This window comes from Micromys minutus (assembly GCF_963924665.1).
Source record: "Micromys minutus genome assembly, chromosome: 21".
NCBI lineage: Eukaryota > Metazoa > Chordata > Mammalia > Rodentia > Muridae > Micromys > Micromys minutus.
The window spans coordinates 19,766,247-19,785,083 of NC_137956.1; the positions used below are offsets into that span (position 1 = coordinate 19,766,247).

General features: G+C 41.2%; 1 protein-coding gene across 2 annotated transcripts in view; it reads right to left on the reverse strand.

Annotated features, from left to right (window-relative positions):
• Nucleotides 1-18,837, reverse strand: part of ME1 (malic enzyme 1) — a 100,861-nt gene that overhangs the window by 61,949 nt on the left and 20,075 nt on the right. For both annotated transcript variants that reach the window (XM_080934828.1, XM_080934827.1), the window contains one exon: nt 2,141-2,216. In XM_080934828.1, coding sequence (XP_080790954.1) covers nt 2,141-2,216 — 76 coding nt within the window. The remainder of the gene's footprint in view (nt 1-2,140; nt 2,217-18,837) is intronic.

Sequence of the window (18,837 nt, forward strand, 5' to 3'; positions counted from 1 at the left end):
ACTAAACGGCCTTGGCCTAAATGAATCACCTAGGCGGTCCCAAGCCGCAGCAGCTGGGTCTGCTCTCAGCACTGTGCTCTCTGCCACACTGCTCTGCCAACTGTGTTTTTAAATGCACTTCTGGGACGTGCTGTCTTCGATGTTTGTGTAGAAATGAAACTACTGAAAATTGTTTCAGAAGTAAACACAGCTAAAAGAGAGGTGAAATTACTTATGCATGTTCCATGCACCCCATCTCTGAAAACTTTTCCCTGTTAATTTCAAGGGGTGATAATATATTCATGATGTTGGAAAGCAGGTGACCACATATCGTGTTTAACACAGCGACGAATTCTCATTAATATATGTGCTATTACTGAGCACTATAAGTCTGTTTTAGGTTCACAGTCATTTTTCAGTATTCAAAACCCTCAGATGTGTATGTGACAGACACAACTGTACTGAATGTGCTGTCACAGATAGAGGCACTTACATGCCCTACTGATGATACACACTCGATGCATTTCTCAACACAGGGATGGCGTGCCCACACTTAGAAATGTTTTAATGTTACTACAAGGATAGTAACTTTATTATATAATTACATATAATCTGGATAATTCGTGTAATGATTTTCAGGTCATTAGAAGCACAGAAGCTATATAATTTTCAACAGTTTCAATTTTTTGACAAGAGGGTTTTAAACAGTATACATTATACACATTGATAGCACACCGATGTTAAATGAAGTATGTTTTAAGTATGAAGATTTTTAAGGCATGTTGTTATTTTTGTATTTAACATTTATTCCCTATGTTCCTATCCCATGGAGTATCATTACCTAACTAAATTACAACCACATACTGAGACTCTTTTTAAAAATTTGAGGAATCTGTATCTTAGTTTAGTTTATGCGTTATTGAAAAATTTTCAACATTAAAGAGTCTTAACAGGGTAAAATGTTCTGTCATAAAAATATCTTCAGAATGAGCAAGCAGAGTATCTATACCCTTACATTCTATCTAGTAAATCCCTCTGTTCCCTGTGTGTTCACCTATACAGTAAAGACTGTATCTTACTCTTCGGCACGCTATTACCAAGTGCTGTCTAGCGACTGCCTGAGGCCCAGCTATTATGGTGGCAAATATAAGTAGGGATGGAACCCCACTCCAGAACAATTTTCTAAACTATCTTGTTGACTTTTAAAATCTTTTCCAAATTTCTGGTTAAGGGAAAATATCAAGCCAGGAGATGGCTCAGCAGGCAAAATTACTTGCCAAGAAGTCTGACCAGAGTTCAGACCCCATAACCAAGGCTGTGGAGTGAACACACCACACATACACACACACATACACACACACACACACACACACACACACACACACATGCACTTACGCACACAGTATGCACACAAGTACACACAACCATACCCTCAGGAATTATTACTTCAAATTTCATTAATTCACAGCTTCTTAAGGACATAATGATAGAATGATCTGACCGGTATCTTCTCCCTAGTCTACACTTGGTGGCTCATCAAACACAACAAATATAATTAAGGAGTTTGCTTCAAGAAATATGTCCTACATGTTCGATATATGTATGTGTGTATATATGTATATACTATACAATAACTTTATGAAGAGTGAAACACTAATAAATTAGAAATAACAGGGAAATGTAGAGGGAATGCTGTATAATGTATGGAAGCATCACCTGTTAATATGGCCTATCAGCTTAGGCAGGAAATAAGAGGTGGAGTTCCAGCATGGAGAGAGGATTCTGGGATAGTCAGGTGCAGGAAAAGATTTGCCCTGAATACTGAAGGAGAGGGTAACCAGCCACGTGGCACTCACAGAATAGAATAAATGGGTTAATTAAGTTATGATCTAGTCAGGGAACAAGCCCTAGCTTATGGCCTAGGTATTTATTCATAAATAATTCAGTCTCAAGAGTCGCATTTTGAGCACAAAGAGGCCAAATAAAAAAGCTAACAATTACAGGGAGTCTCTAAATAGCTGTATAATAAAATTAATATACTGTAGAGAAATCAGAAATATTAATCAGGTGACAGTCAGTGCTGCTCACAGCAAATGAGATTATGGTTATGATTAAACTGTTTCATGGGATGTAGAAAACAAACTACCTCAGTGACACTTACCTTGACAACATCTTCTGGCCATGCATTAAGAACTGAAGCAATATGTCCTTTGTCGTGGATACTAATAAAGAGGCCTCTAGTAAGAAAAAAAAAAAATTGTTGTAATTTACTTCAAATCTGTTAAATAACTATAACATTAGCAAAAACTTAAATCAGTGAATATAACTCAATCTTTATTACATTACTAAAAAAGTCTTTTCTTTAAAAAACAAAAAAGACTGGAAGTCCTGTAAGAGACGTGATCTCCAACACTGCACAGAACTGCAGTAGAGACAAATGGATCCCAGAAGCTCACTGGCCAAATCAGTGAGCTTTAGACTCAAGGGAAGATCCTTTTTTGTAAAGTATCTTTTATTCATCTAAAGTAATGCTGTCCTTGATGCTTACTCTGTCTGCTAACCTAGGCATGGTCCTGGAAGCTTCTGGTCTGTTTAAAATCTACTCTAGGCCTGGAGTGTTTTCAGCTGCTGAGACTTACTGCTGAATAAGATCATCCCTTCCTGGTCCTTTCTGAATTCCGGCTGGACTCAGCTGCTCTCGTATGAACTTGTCTCCAAGCTGGCTGATTTGATCTGACTTTTCTCAGCTTCTCCTGAATTGTTCTGCTTGGCCTCATACTAACTATGGTAATATGTTGTAACTTCTAGCTCTTTCTCTCTTCAACTGGTCTCTGTAAAACTCTCCCTGTAAAACTGCCTCCTCTCTCTCCGTCCGCCCCGCGCCCCCCAGCTCCCCATTCTTATAGTTCCCCTTTCCTTTCTCTTCTTGTGAGAGTTGGGCATATTCTGTCAAATCTTTCTCTGAATAGTCCCTTTGTCTGTCAGTCAATTTGACATCATTTTCAAACATGGGTGCTTCCTTCTACAAACTAATTTTACCTTCACTCTCTGGGATTGTTCACCTTCACTGTACTAAGGATGTGTTTGTATTCCAGCCAGAGGGATTAAAGGTGTGTGCTAAGGTTGAGCCACACCCCAAATAGAAACTGGTTCTTCCAGTAAACAACACAATCTTGGGGTTCACAGTGTGAAATATCCTACACTTCTTAAAGGGTAAAGAGTAACTGAGAAAGATTACCAATACTGACATCAAGTATATGCCGACATGTGAACACATATGAGCATGTGTCCACGCACACAGAAAAATACATACACCACGCTAAGGAAAAACACGTTGTTTTAACCTGTAGAGACGGCTCAGTGGTTAGGAACATGTACTATTCTTGCTGGGGACCCACATTTGGTTCCCAGTACTCATGTCAGGCAACCCACAAGTGCCTGGGATTCCAGCTCCAAGGAATCTGATGCTTCTCTTCTGGCCTCTGAAGGAATCTGTATTCATGTTCATATTCCCAGACACAGACAAGTAAGTTTTTAAAAAAACAAAGAAAACTTAAAGGGAAGTATCTGGAATCCGTTTAGTCTTTAGCTAACTAAGAAAGATGAAAAAGCATAAGAAAGGACAAAGCAACACAGGCCTTTCAGATGTGGGTTCCGCTTCCTTTCCACAGTGGGAGGATGAGAAGACACATGAGAGGTGAGTGAGGCTGACACCTGTTTTCTGTGGCAATCACCTATCTGATTGCTGCTTGTGTCTGTTGTTTCGACCTAACTGGAGCCTTCAAAGTTTTTCCTTACCTCATTTCCTATGAGAGTTTAACAAGTGGGTTCACACATTAAAATAATAAAATAGGGTGGGGAAAATGCTTGTCTTCATTTAGAATTTTTTGCTTTAGAATTATTATTGCTCACAACAGTGAACTACATGTAAGTATACTCTAATGACCAAGAGAACTACCGTCCTATATAATAACTATTTAAACAATGAGAATCATGCATGTGGGTGCACTGTTGTACACAGCCATGTGTGTATAGGTGTACATATACTTAGATATGCATGGGGAAGCCAGAAGACAACTTCAGGTATCATTTCTTATGTACCAGCCACTACTGTTCTTTAGAAAGGATCTCTTACTGTCTACCATGTAGAGTAGGTTGGCTCACCAGTGAACACAGGTACACTTGATTAAAGTACACTGTTCATGTGTATAAAAATTTCAAAGAATAAAAATAAATAAATTTACACCAAAGTATATTGTTTCCTGGCTTTCTTACTATCTCACATGAAGTTGCTAAGTCTCCAAAATGGTAAAAAACTCCTCACAAGCTATATGTATTTTTAGACCCCAATGTAATCAGCAGATCAAAAAAGAACTGTAAAATTAAAATGAGATATTTGGGCCTAAGTAAGGAATTTCTATTCAATTGTATAAGATGCCCTTGGCAATATAGTATTAAATTATATTTCCTTGTAGACTGTATTTTAGCCAAGATTTTCAAATAACAATATTCTCAGGAAGCTTAATCATTTAAAACAATGAATTAAAATTAACACCACCAAATGTCAAGTTTTATTATGTGCACTGGATTCAGCTTCTAAAGAAGAACCTCTTGGCCACCCAAGATCTACTGCACTAAGTAGAGATTCACTCACAGCAATACTTGCCCTAGGAAGTGGCTCAGTAAGTGAGAGATCTGTAATGGCCTACCAAAGCCAAGCATCGCAAGAGTTCTTGGTAATCCTTTCTGGAATGTTCCCATGATTAGAAATCTGAGATATCCAAAAGGAATTCAGCACATTAGTAACTCATACTTCCTGGCATACAACTGAACATGAAACATTAATCCTACAAAACACACACACACACACACACACACATGAGGGGTGGAGAGAAGACAAAGAGAAGAAGGGAAAGAGAGAGAGAGAGGATGAAAGGAAGGAAAGGAGAGAGGGAGAAAAGTTATATAACGAGTTTAGATAAGCCATTTAAAGCTATTTAAAGCTATTACGATAGAAAACGTCTGGTGCTCTGGGAATTGAACCAGAGTCTTGTGCATGTTCCCTAGTTATACAAACTCCCTACCACTGAGCCTTAAAACTCTTGATATCTTTATTCTTGCCAATCAGTTTCTTAAAAATCACTGAGTTCCGTTCAAAGGATGTTAGACAGGCCAACTGAAGATACATCTTGTAATCTACTTCATGTCAGAACTGAGGCAACTTTAAAATGAAGATCTTTTTTATATACATAGTTCAAACGTTTTTCATAATCTCTAACACCGTACATATTCTGCTCTCAACACAATCTGGAAGGCGAGATAATATTCCCCATGTTATTGGATGATATCCCCATGGAACTGCATATCAAATGGAATTCACTTCATAAATGCAACTTTCTAATGTAACACGACTTATATTTTCTTTGGAAAACAAGTTTATAGGCCTGTTTCTGAGCCAATTTGAGGAAAGAACACTTCCAAAACATTTTATGATAATGCCTCCTTGTATCTCTTATTTCTTGAAATAATAGTTATATTCCACTTTCTACAAAACGTGAACATACATTAGTAAGAAAGCCTTGAGAGTCAACCGGTTGAGGTCCACAACTGATGGAGAAAGCAGTACCTACTGTCTAGACCTCATGGTTTGTGTTACAGATTTTTAACTTTGTGACAGCCGGGTGACAGCATACACTCATGAAGAACCCTACGTGGAATTTGACCTGTGACTTGTTCCTGGACTAGTGAAATGTGACACAACAGCCTCTTGATGAGCTGGGCAGCTGTAGAGCCACTGCTGCCAGCCAGCCATAGCTTCACAAGCAATATGCTATCGTCAGCTTGTGGCTAAGAGAGGATGCCGAAAAAGTGAGGTGCAGTAAGTGCATCTTCCCCTCCACATGCTGGCGATGGGCCCAAGGACACGCTGTGAACCATTCTACCACTGAGCCACATCCTCAATTCCATGAATGATATCTTCACCTATAATGTTAAACTTAAAATGAACTTAACAGGGCATAAACTCACTGTAATAGAGAAGCATGCATACTTAAGAAGGGAAATTTGGACAAAATATAGGCCTATAAAAAAAACAGGAGATAAAGCTAAGTCTGGAGTTGAAACTACTAGAAGAAATGATTGAAGAAGAAAGACGGCCAAACGGAAGGCACAGAAATTAGTACCACACAGTTAAAGGGTGGGTGATGAAGAGGAGTCCTCATGAACACAGTGAGCCTGCAGGCAAGTTAGCCAGCACAGCTAAGCCAAAGGAAAGCTGGGCATGCTGAAACATACCTACAAACCCAGCACTTGAGAATCAGAGCCAGAGAGCTAGTCATGAGTTCAAGGTGAGCCCAGTCTGCACAGTGAAAGCCACACCATGAGACCCTATCTCAAAACCACCATTTAAAAAAAGATGACACCAATAGAAAAATGATAAGAAGGTAGGATCAATATAATCCTATTTTATAGCTAAAAAGCATTTAAAGTATATTACAAGGAATTATTTTTCCTGAAACACAGCCAAAATGATGTTTCATCACCAGCAACTAGTTAATGCATTTCCAACAAAAAAATTCTTCAAAATTATACATAGACAATCAATACTTATTCATCGTTGCCATTTGGTCCTGAGACTCCAGCACTTCACTAACTACCCCAGTGATGCATGTCATTTGCTGAGAGAATATATAACTATATAATATAATAGTTCTACATAATAAAAGGACCTGCTTTGAAACCCAGTATAGCACTTGTCTCTTTGATCTCATCTACCTTGGACTCAGTCTTTCCTTAATTTTCCTAGTCTTAATCTTTCCAAGTTCCAACTGAATTTTTAAAGGTTTATTTTATTTTTAATTATATGGACCTACATGTCTGAGAGTAGATATGCGTGCATATATGTGTGGTGCCCACGAAGGCCAGAAGTTCTGGATCCCTGCGAGCAAGCACTTCAAGCAGTTGTGAGCTGTCTGGGTGGGTAATAAGAACCCAGGTATTCACGTCTAACCTCTACACCATCTCTGCAACCTTCAATTGTGCTTTTACATAACATGTGGCCCATCCGAGCTTATGTGATGCTACCCTGTGACTAGATCAGAGCTCATACATCTTGTTTTTTTAAAAAAAATCACAGAAATATGTGATTTTTATGATCAGTGACAACATTGCTAGTTTGTCATTAGCAAGAATATTTATTCTGATAACTTAATTAAGGTAAAATTACTTGGGTTGTTTCACCCCAGAATCACTCACTTTTCTCTCAGCAAATAACATGCATTCCATAAAATAAGTCTTCAAAATTGTATACTTAATGTTCCTTTGTTCAATTAGCAATTTATTCTTGTCTAAATGGGCTCATGGCTCACGGTTTAAAATTTTATTCAATAGGGTTGAGCCTGTTACAAATATAGTACACCGAATGCCCAATGTTCCCAGACATGCATAGTGGGAGTATTCAATTTGGCTTCTAAGTCCATTTTTTAGGGCAGATATTGTTGAGAAGACGTATTGCTAAACTGCTCAGACTGGTCTCGAGTTTATGGCTCTCTGCCATCAACCTTTAACTCCTTTACTTATTTTTACATATTTCTGTTTCTCTCACACCCTTTTGGCAAACCCCAGAATCCAAATCAATCCATTCTTTCTCTTTTTTTTCTTTGACTTCTGTACAGTCATGTTTCATGAAGGTACTCACCCACGTCTATCAGATGCACCCACACCTCGAGTCTCTACTGTCACCAAGAGACGCACAACTCATCCTGCCTTCCTCGAGTCAGTGTCACCTGTACTCTCCACAAAGAGCTACTGCTTACCTCTGTCCCTCACTCTTACCCTCTAGCTTCTCATTAGATTAGCGCACAGCCTTGACCCTCTCACCCACTATAGTGTCCTTCCAGCTGAGCCTCTATTCGCTATAGTATTAGGAAGTATCCATATCCTGTCCTCTAGTCCCATGAGCTCTGATGCTGTCCCACTTGCTACCCCACAGTCTTCTTCAGTGTCCTTGTTCCTGCTCAACTTTAGATGCTGGGTTTTGTTATGATTTGGTCTAATGCTTGTATTATGTTAATTGGGTACCCAAAATTGTATGAGAATCTAAATGTCTACACATAAGAGACCCTGCCCCCCAGTTGGTTTTGATTATTAGTAAATTATTTGATTATTAGTAAATAAAGTTGCCTGCAGTCAATGGCTGGCCAGGGAGACAGAGGTGGGACTATTAGGAGTCCTGGCAAGGGACTGGGGGCGGAGGAAGAATATAGCGACCATGCCGGGGAGGAAGAAGGAGACTCCAGGCCTGTGAGGTGCAGAAGAGAGCACAGCCATCATGTAAGAGTCAGGGATGGTGGCCCAGGAGGGTCTGGGACAGCCAAGATGGAACATAGGTTTTAGTAAGTGATGAGTTGAGATTATCAGAAACCACATCAGTCACGTGGAGGTTGGGAAGTGGCCCAGCCATTATGCTGTTTAGGGCATATTAAAATATGGAGGCTGCACATGTGTGGATTTTATTCAGGAACCCAGAACACTGAAGCAAGTAGCAAGGAACACGCTGCTACCTCAGCCGCAGCCAGAATGATCTGAGTAGTGATAACTGGGTTCTGCAGCAGGTTTCCTGTGCCCAGTTCCCTCAAGCTTCTCTCACTCTAAGGAACAGCTAGGACCTAAGGAAACTGCTTTACTCTGGCCCCTTAGACTCACTTTCAAAGCCCACTTTGTCTACGTTCCTGATATTTCTAATGCTTTATCTCCCATTCTGGGTCCCATTCTTGCTCTTGGCATCTGATCAACTGATTCAGCCTGAGAACCACATCATTTCCAACGTTCAGTGATCTTTTCAAGGATTCTGCCAGGCAGCCTTCCAGTCCCTCCAGCTCCTCCGTACTGCCAGACCAGCTCCCAATCACTCATCATAGGCAGCGCGAGTATCAGCTTCTCTTGCAAACAGTTTCTGAATCATATTCTCAAGCTGAATTTGGAATTCCATAGAAACTTGCTGTTTCTTACTACTTGACACTCTCACAAACAAATGCATTTTCTTGCGTGTTTTCCAACTAGATTAGAAACTCTACATGTCAGAAATTTGTGTTTCTCATAAAAAAATCAAAGAAGGAAATGGAATAATGGAAAGAATAAGGGAAACAATGCTAGAGAGTAGCTTAGAGGTCAGGAACATGTACTGCTCTTACAAAGGAACTGTTTGCGTCCTAGTGCCTTTTACTCAACAGCTCATGGTAGTTACAACTGCTTGAAAACGGTCAAACCAGTCAAAATTTGAGCCTCCCTGAAGGGGCAATGGACTCACAAGCATCCTCTCCTAGCAGAGGGGCTATTGACAGCTGATGGCTTCTGGAGGATGAAGAGTCAGTTTTTTAAGGGTATGGTCCCCTGTAGTGATGCTCTAGTGGACAGACCAACATCCATGAGTATATGGACAACACAAATTGGACTTAGTGATTTTTGACAGAAGAAAACTATACAATAGAAAACTGAAAGCATCTTCAGCAAAGGTTAGTGGTCTCACTGGATTTCTACATATAGATTTATCATCCCGCATAGAACTCAAATCCAAGTAGATCAAAGACCTCAACATAAAACCAGACACTGAATCTGGTAGAGCAGAAGTGGGGAATCGCCTTGAATGCATAGGCTTTCCTAACTGACAACTTCTTCAACAGAACACCAACAACTCAGGCACTAAGACCAACAACTGATAAAAGGGACCTCATGTAACTGAAAAGCTTCTGTAAGGCAAAGGACACTGTTAATAGGACAAAACAGCAGCCTATGGAATGGGAAAAGATTTTTACCAAATCTGTATCTGACAAAGGGCTGATATCTAAAATATATAAATAACTCACAAAATTATGCACCAACAAACCAAAAACCCAACTGAAAAATGAGATACAAAGCTAAACAGAATTCTCTACAGAAGAATTTCTAATGGCAGAGGAACACTTAAAGAAACATTCAACATCCTTAGCCATCAGGGAAATGCAAATCAAAATGACCCCAAGATTCTATCTTAGACCTGTCAGAATGGCTAAGATCAAAAATTCAAGTGACAACACTTGGTGGTGAGGATGTGGAGAAAGGGGAACACTCCTCCATCAACAGTGGGACTGCAAACTTGTGTAACCACTCTGAAAATCAATTTAGCAGTTTTTTTAGAAAATTGGCAATAGTACTACCTTAAGACCCAGCTTTAACACTCCTGGGCATATACCCAAAAGATGTTCCATCATCCCACAAGGACATGTGCTCAGTTATATTCATAGCAGCTTTATTCATAATAGTCAGGAACTGGAAACAACCTAGATGTCCCTTAACCAAAGAATGGATAAAGAAACTGTGGTTCATTTACACATTGGAGTACTACACAGCCACTAAAAACAAGGACATCATGAAATTTGCAGGTAAATGGATGGAACCAGAAAACATCCATTACCAGGACCATTTGAGGTTACCCAGACCCCAAAAAAAGCACATTATGCACTCACTTATAAGTGGATATTCATCATAAAGTACAGGATAACCATACGATAATCCACAGACAAGCTAAGTACCGCGGACGACCTAGGGGAGGATGCTCAACTCGCACTGAGAAGAAAAATAAAACAGACCTTGGGAGTGTGTGGAGGGAGAGAACTGGCTGGGAGTGGGGTGGAGAGGGGAACAGGAGAGATTAAGTGCAGGAAGGACAGAGGGAGTAAGAACTGGGATGCAGGACACATCTCTGGGACTAGCTAGAAAACCTAGGACAAGGCAAACTCCTAGAAACCTATGAGGGTGACGCTCACTAAGACTCCTAGCAGTAGGGGATATGAAACCTAAAATGGCCACCTCCTGTAACCAGGAAAGACTTTCAGTGAAAGGATGGGGACACCAACCTACTCACAAAACCTTTGAACTACAATTTGTCCTGCCTACAAGATGTGCAGCGATAAAGATGGAGTAGAAACTAAGGGAATAGTCAACCAATGACTGGCCCAATTTGAGATCCATTACATGAGAGAGAGCCTATTATTAATGATATTCTCCTATACCCTCTCAAGATTCCCCAGAAATATCTAATAAGACACACTGAAGTGTGGGGGCAGAGAGATGGTTCAGTGAATTTAAGAGCACGGCTGCTCTTGCAGAGGACCTGGGTTTAGTTCCCAATACCTACATGGTGGCTCAGAACTGTCTACAATTCCAGTTCCAGATCTGATGGCCCTCTTTTGACTCAACAGTATAGCATGTACACAGTACACTTACATGCACACACACAAATACCCAGTACACATATAATAAAAGTAAGTCCATTAAAAAACACAAACTGAAAGTTTTCAAGGATGACACTATAGGGAGAAAAATAGAAATACCCTTAGCTATGAGACAGCACTAAAAATGAGACAAAAAAAAAAAAAAAAAAAAAAATAGAGAAACAGCCACATACGGTAGATGCCAACGTGAAAACAATTGTACAAGCGTTAACTACTTGTCAAGTGTCCATCCTGCACTTCAGGTTTGAGGCCCTAGATCCTACCTAAATAGCATTCATACTTAATGCCATTTTTAGGCTGATGTTTAGGTTTCCTTGCAAAAATTACAAATGAAAGGAAACAGAAGAAAAAAGTAACTCACTTTCGAGGGAAAGCACATACATCCTATCTAACATTTATTGCCAATGCAAAGAAAATGTTTCAGTTACTTGATGGCTATGGAATGTGAGTCCCATGGAAAGCCAATATAAACTATAAACTGGGAACACAACAGGAAACCACAGAGACAATGATGGAAGTGCGGCGGCTCCCATCAGAGCAAGGGGCACCAATTTGTATGCAGAAAGCCAAAGGCTCTACAGATAAGAAAGGACAGTGGGGAAAGGCTACAAAAGAATTACACTTGAGCTACAACTCTTATTAGCTCATTAGGATCTGCCCCAATGTTCACATGAAACCCGACCGCACTGGCTCATGACTACAATGTCCAACAACGTCCAAACCTTCGGGGAATCTCGGAAACTAATGTAGCAACTTTCATCAGTGATGCTGCCCCACTGAATGCTGGGAGCTGAGGCTACTCCACACCTACACTCATGCCTGGAACAGCAGCATCCTTGTGGAGCAAGTGCTTCATAGTTGAAGCTTTGTTCTCAGGATCCTTTCAAATTATAGAATGACATAAACCCAACAGTCCTAACTCTGGGCCTTTGCCTTAAAACTTCCTTTGCTGGTCTTTGCTTTGTGACTGTGTTCCTAAAAGACAGTTGATCTAAACTCAGCACTAAATGATCAAACTGCCCATCAGTTAGTCTCACGTCCTTTTCTAATGTTTTAGACCACAGAAATCTATGTACATGTGCTGATAATTATGGAAACATGACCTTATTAACACAACTGGAATGCTTTGGTTTTGCTGTGGTTGTATTTTGTCTGTGGAGAGAGTTTCCCTTGTATTTTCCTTTTTAGAGGAAAAAAATTTCATCTAATAAAAAGAAAGGAGAGAGTAGAGCCAGCAATACACAAATATAAATCACATGGACAAACTTGACAAGCTTCTGATGTGAGGCTACTTTTCCAAAGGATTTTTCTGGGGGTCACTGTTATCGCTGACTGACCACACAAATCCTGTTCCATAAACCAACTGACCATCCTTGTCCTTCAAAAGTTCAAATCTCTACTACCACCAGAAACCCATCATTGTTTTTGTTGTTGTTGTTTTAAGTTTAGCTGAAGTGAGAATGGACCTCTGAGGAGCCCACTGTACTGCAACAAGTAACTCTAGACCCACCTCACAGAGACAACAGGGTCACAGAACAAACAAAAGACATTAGTGTGGAAAGGAACTTAGAGGAGGTGGTAATAGGGTGGGAGGGAGATGAGAATGAGTAACAACACTCAGAAATCTCTCTTTTCTCCCTCCTCCCCCTTCTTTCCCCCCCCCCTTCCTCTCTGTCGTGGGGGGGGGGTTTGCTGGGAAGCTCCCTGCATGAAGCCTGCATGTAGAAATTGGAGGACAACCTTCAGGAGTGGAGTCTTATTTTCCCACCTTGCTCAAAACAGGGTCTCTTTGCTGTTGCTTAAGCCAGGCTAGGCCCCACAAGAACTTCTGGTGACTCTCCTGCCTCTGCCTCCCACCCCCCCATAGTAGTACACTCAGGTTACATGTACTTGCACTAATGAGTACAGCTTTTACATGGCTTCTGGGTCAGGCTTGTACGGCAAGTGCTTTTACCCACTGAGCCATCTTCTTAGCCCATTTATGAAGTTTATAAAACATAAGCTGTATTTTCATCGTTTTTGAAAAGCCCTCTGGTCCTAAAATAGTTCATGATGCTCCTATTTGCCTGGATTTTTCTAACTACATTTTATGTGAACACAAACAATTATGCTTTAGTTACAATTGCTATTAGAAAAACAAAACAAATTCTGCTTAATAAAAAGAACTTGACATTTGGGAACTATAGGTTCATAGGAACTTTGGGTAAATCATTTTCTAAGTTCTCAACACACTTCCCATGAAAGGCAGCTTCAAGAAGATTCATCTCATGTAAACAGACTAAGGACACTCATTTACAGAAAGGAAACTAAGACCAGGGATCTGTGGTATAATAAACCCAAGATCACCAAGTTAACAAGAAGCACAGGAGGGTCTCAAGCCAAGCCTTTTCAGGTCTTTAGCATGCACCCTTCAGAAGTTTCACTCATGTTCTATGTACTTAAAAAGGGCAGTGCTAGCCTCCGTGCATTCTAGGGTGTGGGAAGGGGTGAGCACTCCACTCAGGACAGAAAGGCCAACACAGATTGACAAATAAGAAAATTAGTTACCACATGTCATGGTATTCAGATTGTAAAGGTTCCCAGGTTGACAGGCACTAACTAACACCAGGTGTTGGGGACCAGAAAGAGTGTAAGGAAGATAACAGTAAAAAGAGAAAGGCAGAATGATCCAGGGACAGAGAAACCCTTTAGCACCACACTAAAGAGCTTGACTTTTGTCATGGGACCACAGAGTCAGTCATTTTAGACTAGGGAATGACATAATTAGGAATACCTTCTCGAGGAAAGTACTCATTCTGATAGGATGGAGATGCAGAAACTCAGAGAAGAAATTAGAAGAACCTAATATAAAAGACTGGCAAGAAAGAATAGGTAAGGAATTGATCTCACAGCTAAGTGACAAACTTGACAAGATACTAAACAAAAAAAGGGAGCTCATGACTACTTCTGGGGTGTTTGGAGAACCAAGTAGACAATATTGTACTGTATCACTTAAGAACTCTGGGTCCCTCAGGTCAGGGATATTGGGCTGGGGTTGAGTAGCTGTGGATCACTGTGTGCCATGTAAGAGGAGCTACTTAACCGCTGGAAACTGAGTAATGACCATAGGTGGGAGGGGTAGAGATGCTGACTTGGAAGTTCTTCGGTTACAAGTGAGTAAGAGAATGCACAGAACGGAGACTAGGCCCCTGAATAAGACCTGCAGGACACGACACTGACATCTGAATGGGTGGAGTGGATCACCACACTCAGTTGTACAGATTAAGAAAAATGTATTGGGGCTGGAGAAATGGCTCAGCAGTTAAGAGCACTGACTGCTCTTCCAGAGGTCCTGAGTTCAATTCCCAGGAACTACATGGTGGCTCACAGCCATCTGTAATGGGATCTGATCTAAAAACAGCTACAGTGCTTTATAATTAAATAAATCTTAAATTAAAAAAAGAAAGAAATGTATTTTATTGACAAGGGACATATATTTAGCTCATGAAAATAAAATGTTGAGCCAATGAATTCATCAGGGATATGGAGAGGAATATATGAGATGCGGAATAAGGCTATGGAGAGTTGAATTCTTATGACCCCAGAATAGCCAGCCAAAACTAGCTGGAGCTAAACTTCTTGGAGCAGGAGTTTCAGGCTACAGTGCTCCACACCCATCGTAATAATATTTAAATTTAAAATAGGTGCACAGAAATGAAGTGAAAAAGATTTAGTGCTGGGATAACACATGGTCTAGCTGACTCTTCTTTGGCTCAGGATGGGTTTGGGTAGTGAACAGAGAACGAGATCAGAAGGGGAGGGTCTTGGGTTACAACTCAAATAACCTGTACTAAGTCTGCACACTCACAGACTTCTTAAATCCAGCTCAGCAGAGCCTCTGACCTGCAGCTGAGGTACTCAGTATAAATACAACAGTGTCACCTCAGCTACTTAAGGCCACTTCAGTACAACTAAAGACTACCCACAAACTGCCACTGTTGGCAACTGTGTGCATTTGCAGCCTTGTTTAATCTCCTTACTCCAAAGCCTAAGCGGATTAAGTCTATTCAAAGCAATGAGGTGATGGAGGCAGCAGTGCAAGTCTCTTTCCATGCCACCCCAGCCTTTGTCCACATGGAAGTCAGAGCAATGTCTAAAACTGTAATTGGAGGATATGTGCCTGGTTTCAATTAGCTCAGTAGATTGCAACAGGACAAAGGACTACAAAGAAAACATAGTCTAGCCTTTGCCGCATGCCTACCATGCCACACTGTCCCATGCCAGAGCTTCTGACAATACAATTTGCTTGGCCTCAGCCCCTTTTGTTTTCTTTCGTATATTACAAACTCTCACCTTTATCCTGCATATAGAAATTATGCATCATAAAAGGGAACTCCTCGTTACTCTCACTGTCTTGTTATTTCCTTTATAACAGTCATGAACCCCTTTGTTCACATGGGGATTATATGTAAATTCTTGTCCACAAGGACAAAACACATATTCTGATGAGTCACTGCTTAATAAAGTGCTTAACAGGTAGGACATGCCCATGGAACTCCTGGTACAGGAAAGGAGAGAAGAAATAAGGAACACAGAGGACCCACAGACAGCTCCTGAAGACATGGAAAAGCTGGGAAGAAACAGTGAGAACCTTGACAGGAAACTGAGTGCTAGAAAATGTTATCTGACAATTCCTAAAGCTGGGTTTCAAAACCAAACTACTGTCATTAAAAGTTAGACACCTTAGAAATGACACAGGGCTGGAGCAATAGCTAACAACCTGATCCACGTGTGAGAGGAGAGAAGCAGCTCATACAAGCTGTCGCTTATGCCCAAATACATAGTGGCACGCACACACACAAAATTAATTAACTAATTAACATAAAAATTAATGAAACATTAGTAGGGCAACATTCTCATGAAATACCTATTAGAAGTCTGCTGTTTGGGGAAGCAAACATGGTAAGCCCTGTGAAAGACTGTTCTATAGAATAATGTTTACTAACAAATGTATCACTTTAACCTTTGGAAGCAGTGCCTAAGGGAATAAATGTCCAAGAAGCTTCCCTGGAGAACTTAGACCTAAGGTAAACTTAGTCCAAAATAAGTAGGTTCCACATTGTTTGGGGAGGATATGATAGCTAATTTCATGTGGCAACCTGGCTAGCACCATGCTAGATGTTTCTACAAAGGGTATATTGCTTGCTTGCTTGTTTTGTTTTGATCAGCCCTTCCCTGGCTCCAGTTTCTTAGAGAACTCCCTGTGCTCTCTCACTCACTCACTCACGCTCTTGTTCATATTTTCCCTCTTTCCCTCTCTTTCTCCCTTCTCCCCTCTCTCTAAGAAACCTGGCCCTTAACACCTTGATGATACTTTTCTTGGAATGACTGCTTTCAAATTATAAAATAAACATTTTAAAAAATAAAACCAACAATAACTAAACATTACTGACTCCATCTCTACATAAATATTATTTCCAAAATGACAGACTCAAAGAATATACAAAATGATTGAAAATTCCTTCTGCATACTCATTTTAAAAATAGGATGTGTGCCCGTCTAGTTAACTGTAGACCTGCAGGCTATTGTGATGAACTCCAGCGTAACTGCTATGGTCACCCTGACCATAATATAGATACATACATGTGGCAAATGTCAAAAAACAAGCTGCTCTGAATAAAGGGTGTGCACACACCTCTACCTCATTAGCTTTTAAAACAAATTTCCTTGTTTATGATGCTAATGTTTTAATTCACACAGTCACACTATTTTTAAGCTTATAAAATATGGTACACTTCAAATTACTGTGCACACCATTCAGTCATCTACAGTCATATTGAAGGCTGAGGTACACTGTTAAAAATAAAACTTCTTTAGTTAAGAAGATATAAAATTCAGTAACTTTTATAAATTGGATAATTACATAATTTGGAATCTTATCAACTATTTTTACAAAGTTTACTAATGAAATATACAATAATGAAATATACAATAAAACAGTAGTGAGCTTTTGTTGGGTTCATTTTTACTTTTGCTTCTAAACATTCACAATCATATTTTGAAAGACAGGGAACCTCTCTGGAGATATCTGAGATTATTTTGTCCTGTGGTGTCTGGGCAGCAGGGGTGATTACAGCTACAGATCCTGCTTTCCCTGCTACCTCAGTGCAGGCTCGTGGCAGAGAGAGAACTGCCCCAGAACATGCTTCCTGATGCTCTTGTAGCTTGATAACCTCAACCTGTTAGGAAGGTCACATGACAGAGGGAAAGGCACACCACTGACATCAGAGGAGTGTAACCATTCAAACCAAGTGAGAAAATAGCAACACTCTGCTTTCAAGCACTACAGCCAGGACACACGTGAATAAAATTACATGCTTGCTGTAGGCAAAAGGGGAATTTAAATGAACCAAGTCATTAAATGATTATGATTTCCTCTTGTTTAAAAGTATACTATTGTTGATAAATCTCAAGATTGCAATGAAAGTTATAACTGAACTCCTTCAGAGTTTTGTTTGGTTTAGTTTTTGGGACCATGTTTCTCTGGGTGGCCTTGGCTGTCCTGGTTCTCAGTCTGTAGAACAGGCTGGCCTTGAATGAAGATCCATTTGCCTCGGCCTCCTGAGTGCTGGAATTAAAGGTGTGCACCATCACGCCCAGCCCTTCAGCATTATATAACCAGTGTGTTAGGTTACTTCACAAGAGGTTCTAAATCCTTCAAGGTACTGATTTGTAAGCCACTTTTAAAAACATGTACAAAACTTTAAACAAAAAAATGACCGTCTCTCTTCATGAAAGTGGCCTGAGGTGATCTGTGAAAACAGTTCCTTATCCTCTTGACCCAGAAAACCCCCTGCAAAATCATGCAAATCAAGAGATTCAAATCTCGGTGTTCACTAAGAACACATGTCACACTGCCCAGGCCAGCAGGGATATGCACATTTTAAAAGCTAACAAGCTATCTCAAAGATGTCACTTTAAAGAAGGCATGCTGCACTGGTGCGCCCTGCACTGTGGGCCCTGCACTGTGGGCCCTGTACTGTGCGCCCTGCACTGGTGCACTGGTGTGCCCTGCGCTGGTGTGCCCTGTGCTGGTGTGCCCTGCGCTGGTGCACTGGTGTGCCCTGCACTGGTGCGCCCTCACTGGTGCTCCCTGCACTGGTGTGCCCTGTGCTGGTGCACCCTGCACTGGTGTGTCCTGCACTAGTGCGCCCTGTGCTGGTGTGCCCTGCACTGGTGTGCCTGCACTGTGGGCCCTGCACTGGTACACCCTGCACTGGTGCGCCCTGCACTGGTGCGCCCTGCACTGTGGGCCCTGTACCGTGGGCCCTGCGCTGGTGTGCCCTGCGCTGGTGCGCCCTGCGCTGGTGTGCCCTGTGCTGGTGTGCCCTGCGCTGGTGTGCCCTGCGCTGGTGTGCCCTGTGCTGGTACACCCTGCACTGGTGTGCCCTGCACTGTGGGCCCTGCACTGGTACACCCTGCACTGGTGCGCCCTGCACTGGTGCGTCCTGCACTGTGGGCCCTGTACCGTGGGCCCTGCGCTGGTGTGCCCTGCACTGGTGCGCCCTGCGCTGGTGCGCCCTGTGCTGGTGCGCCCTGTGCTGGTGT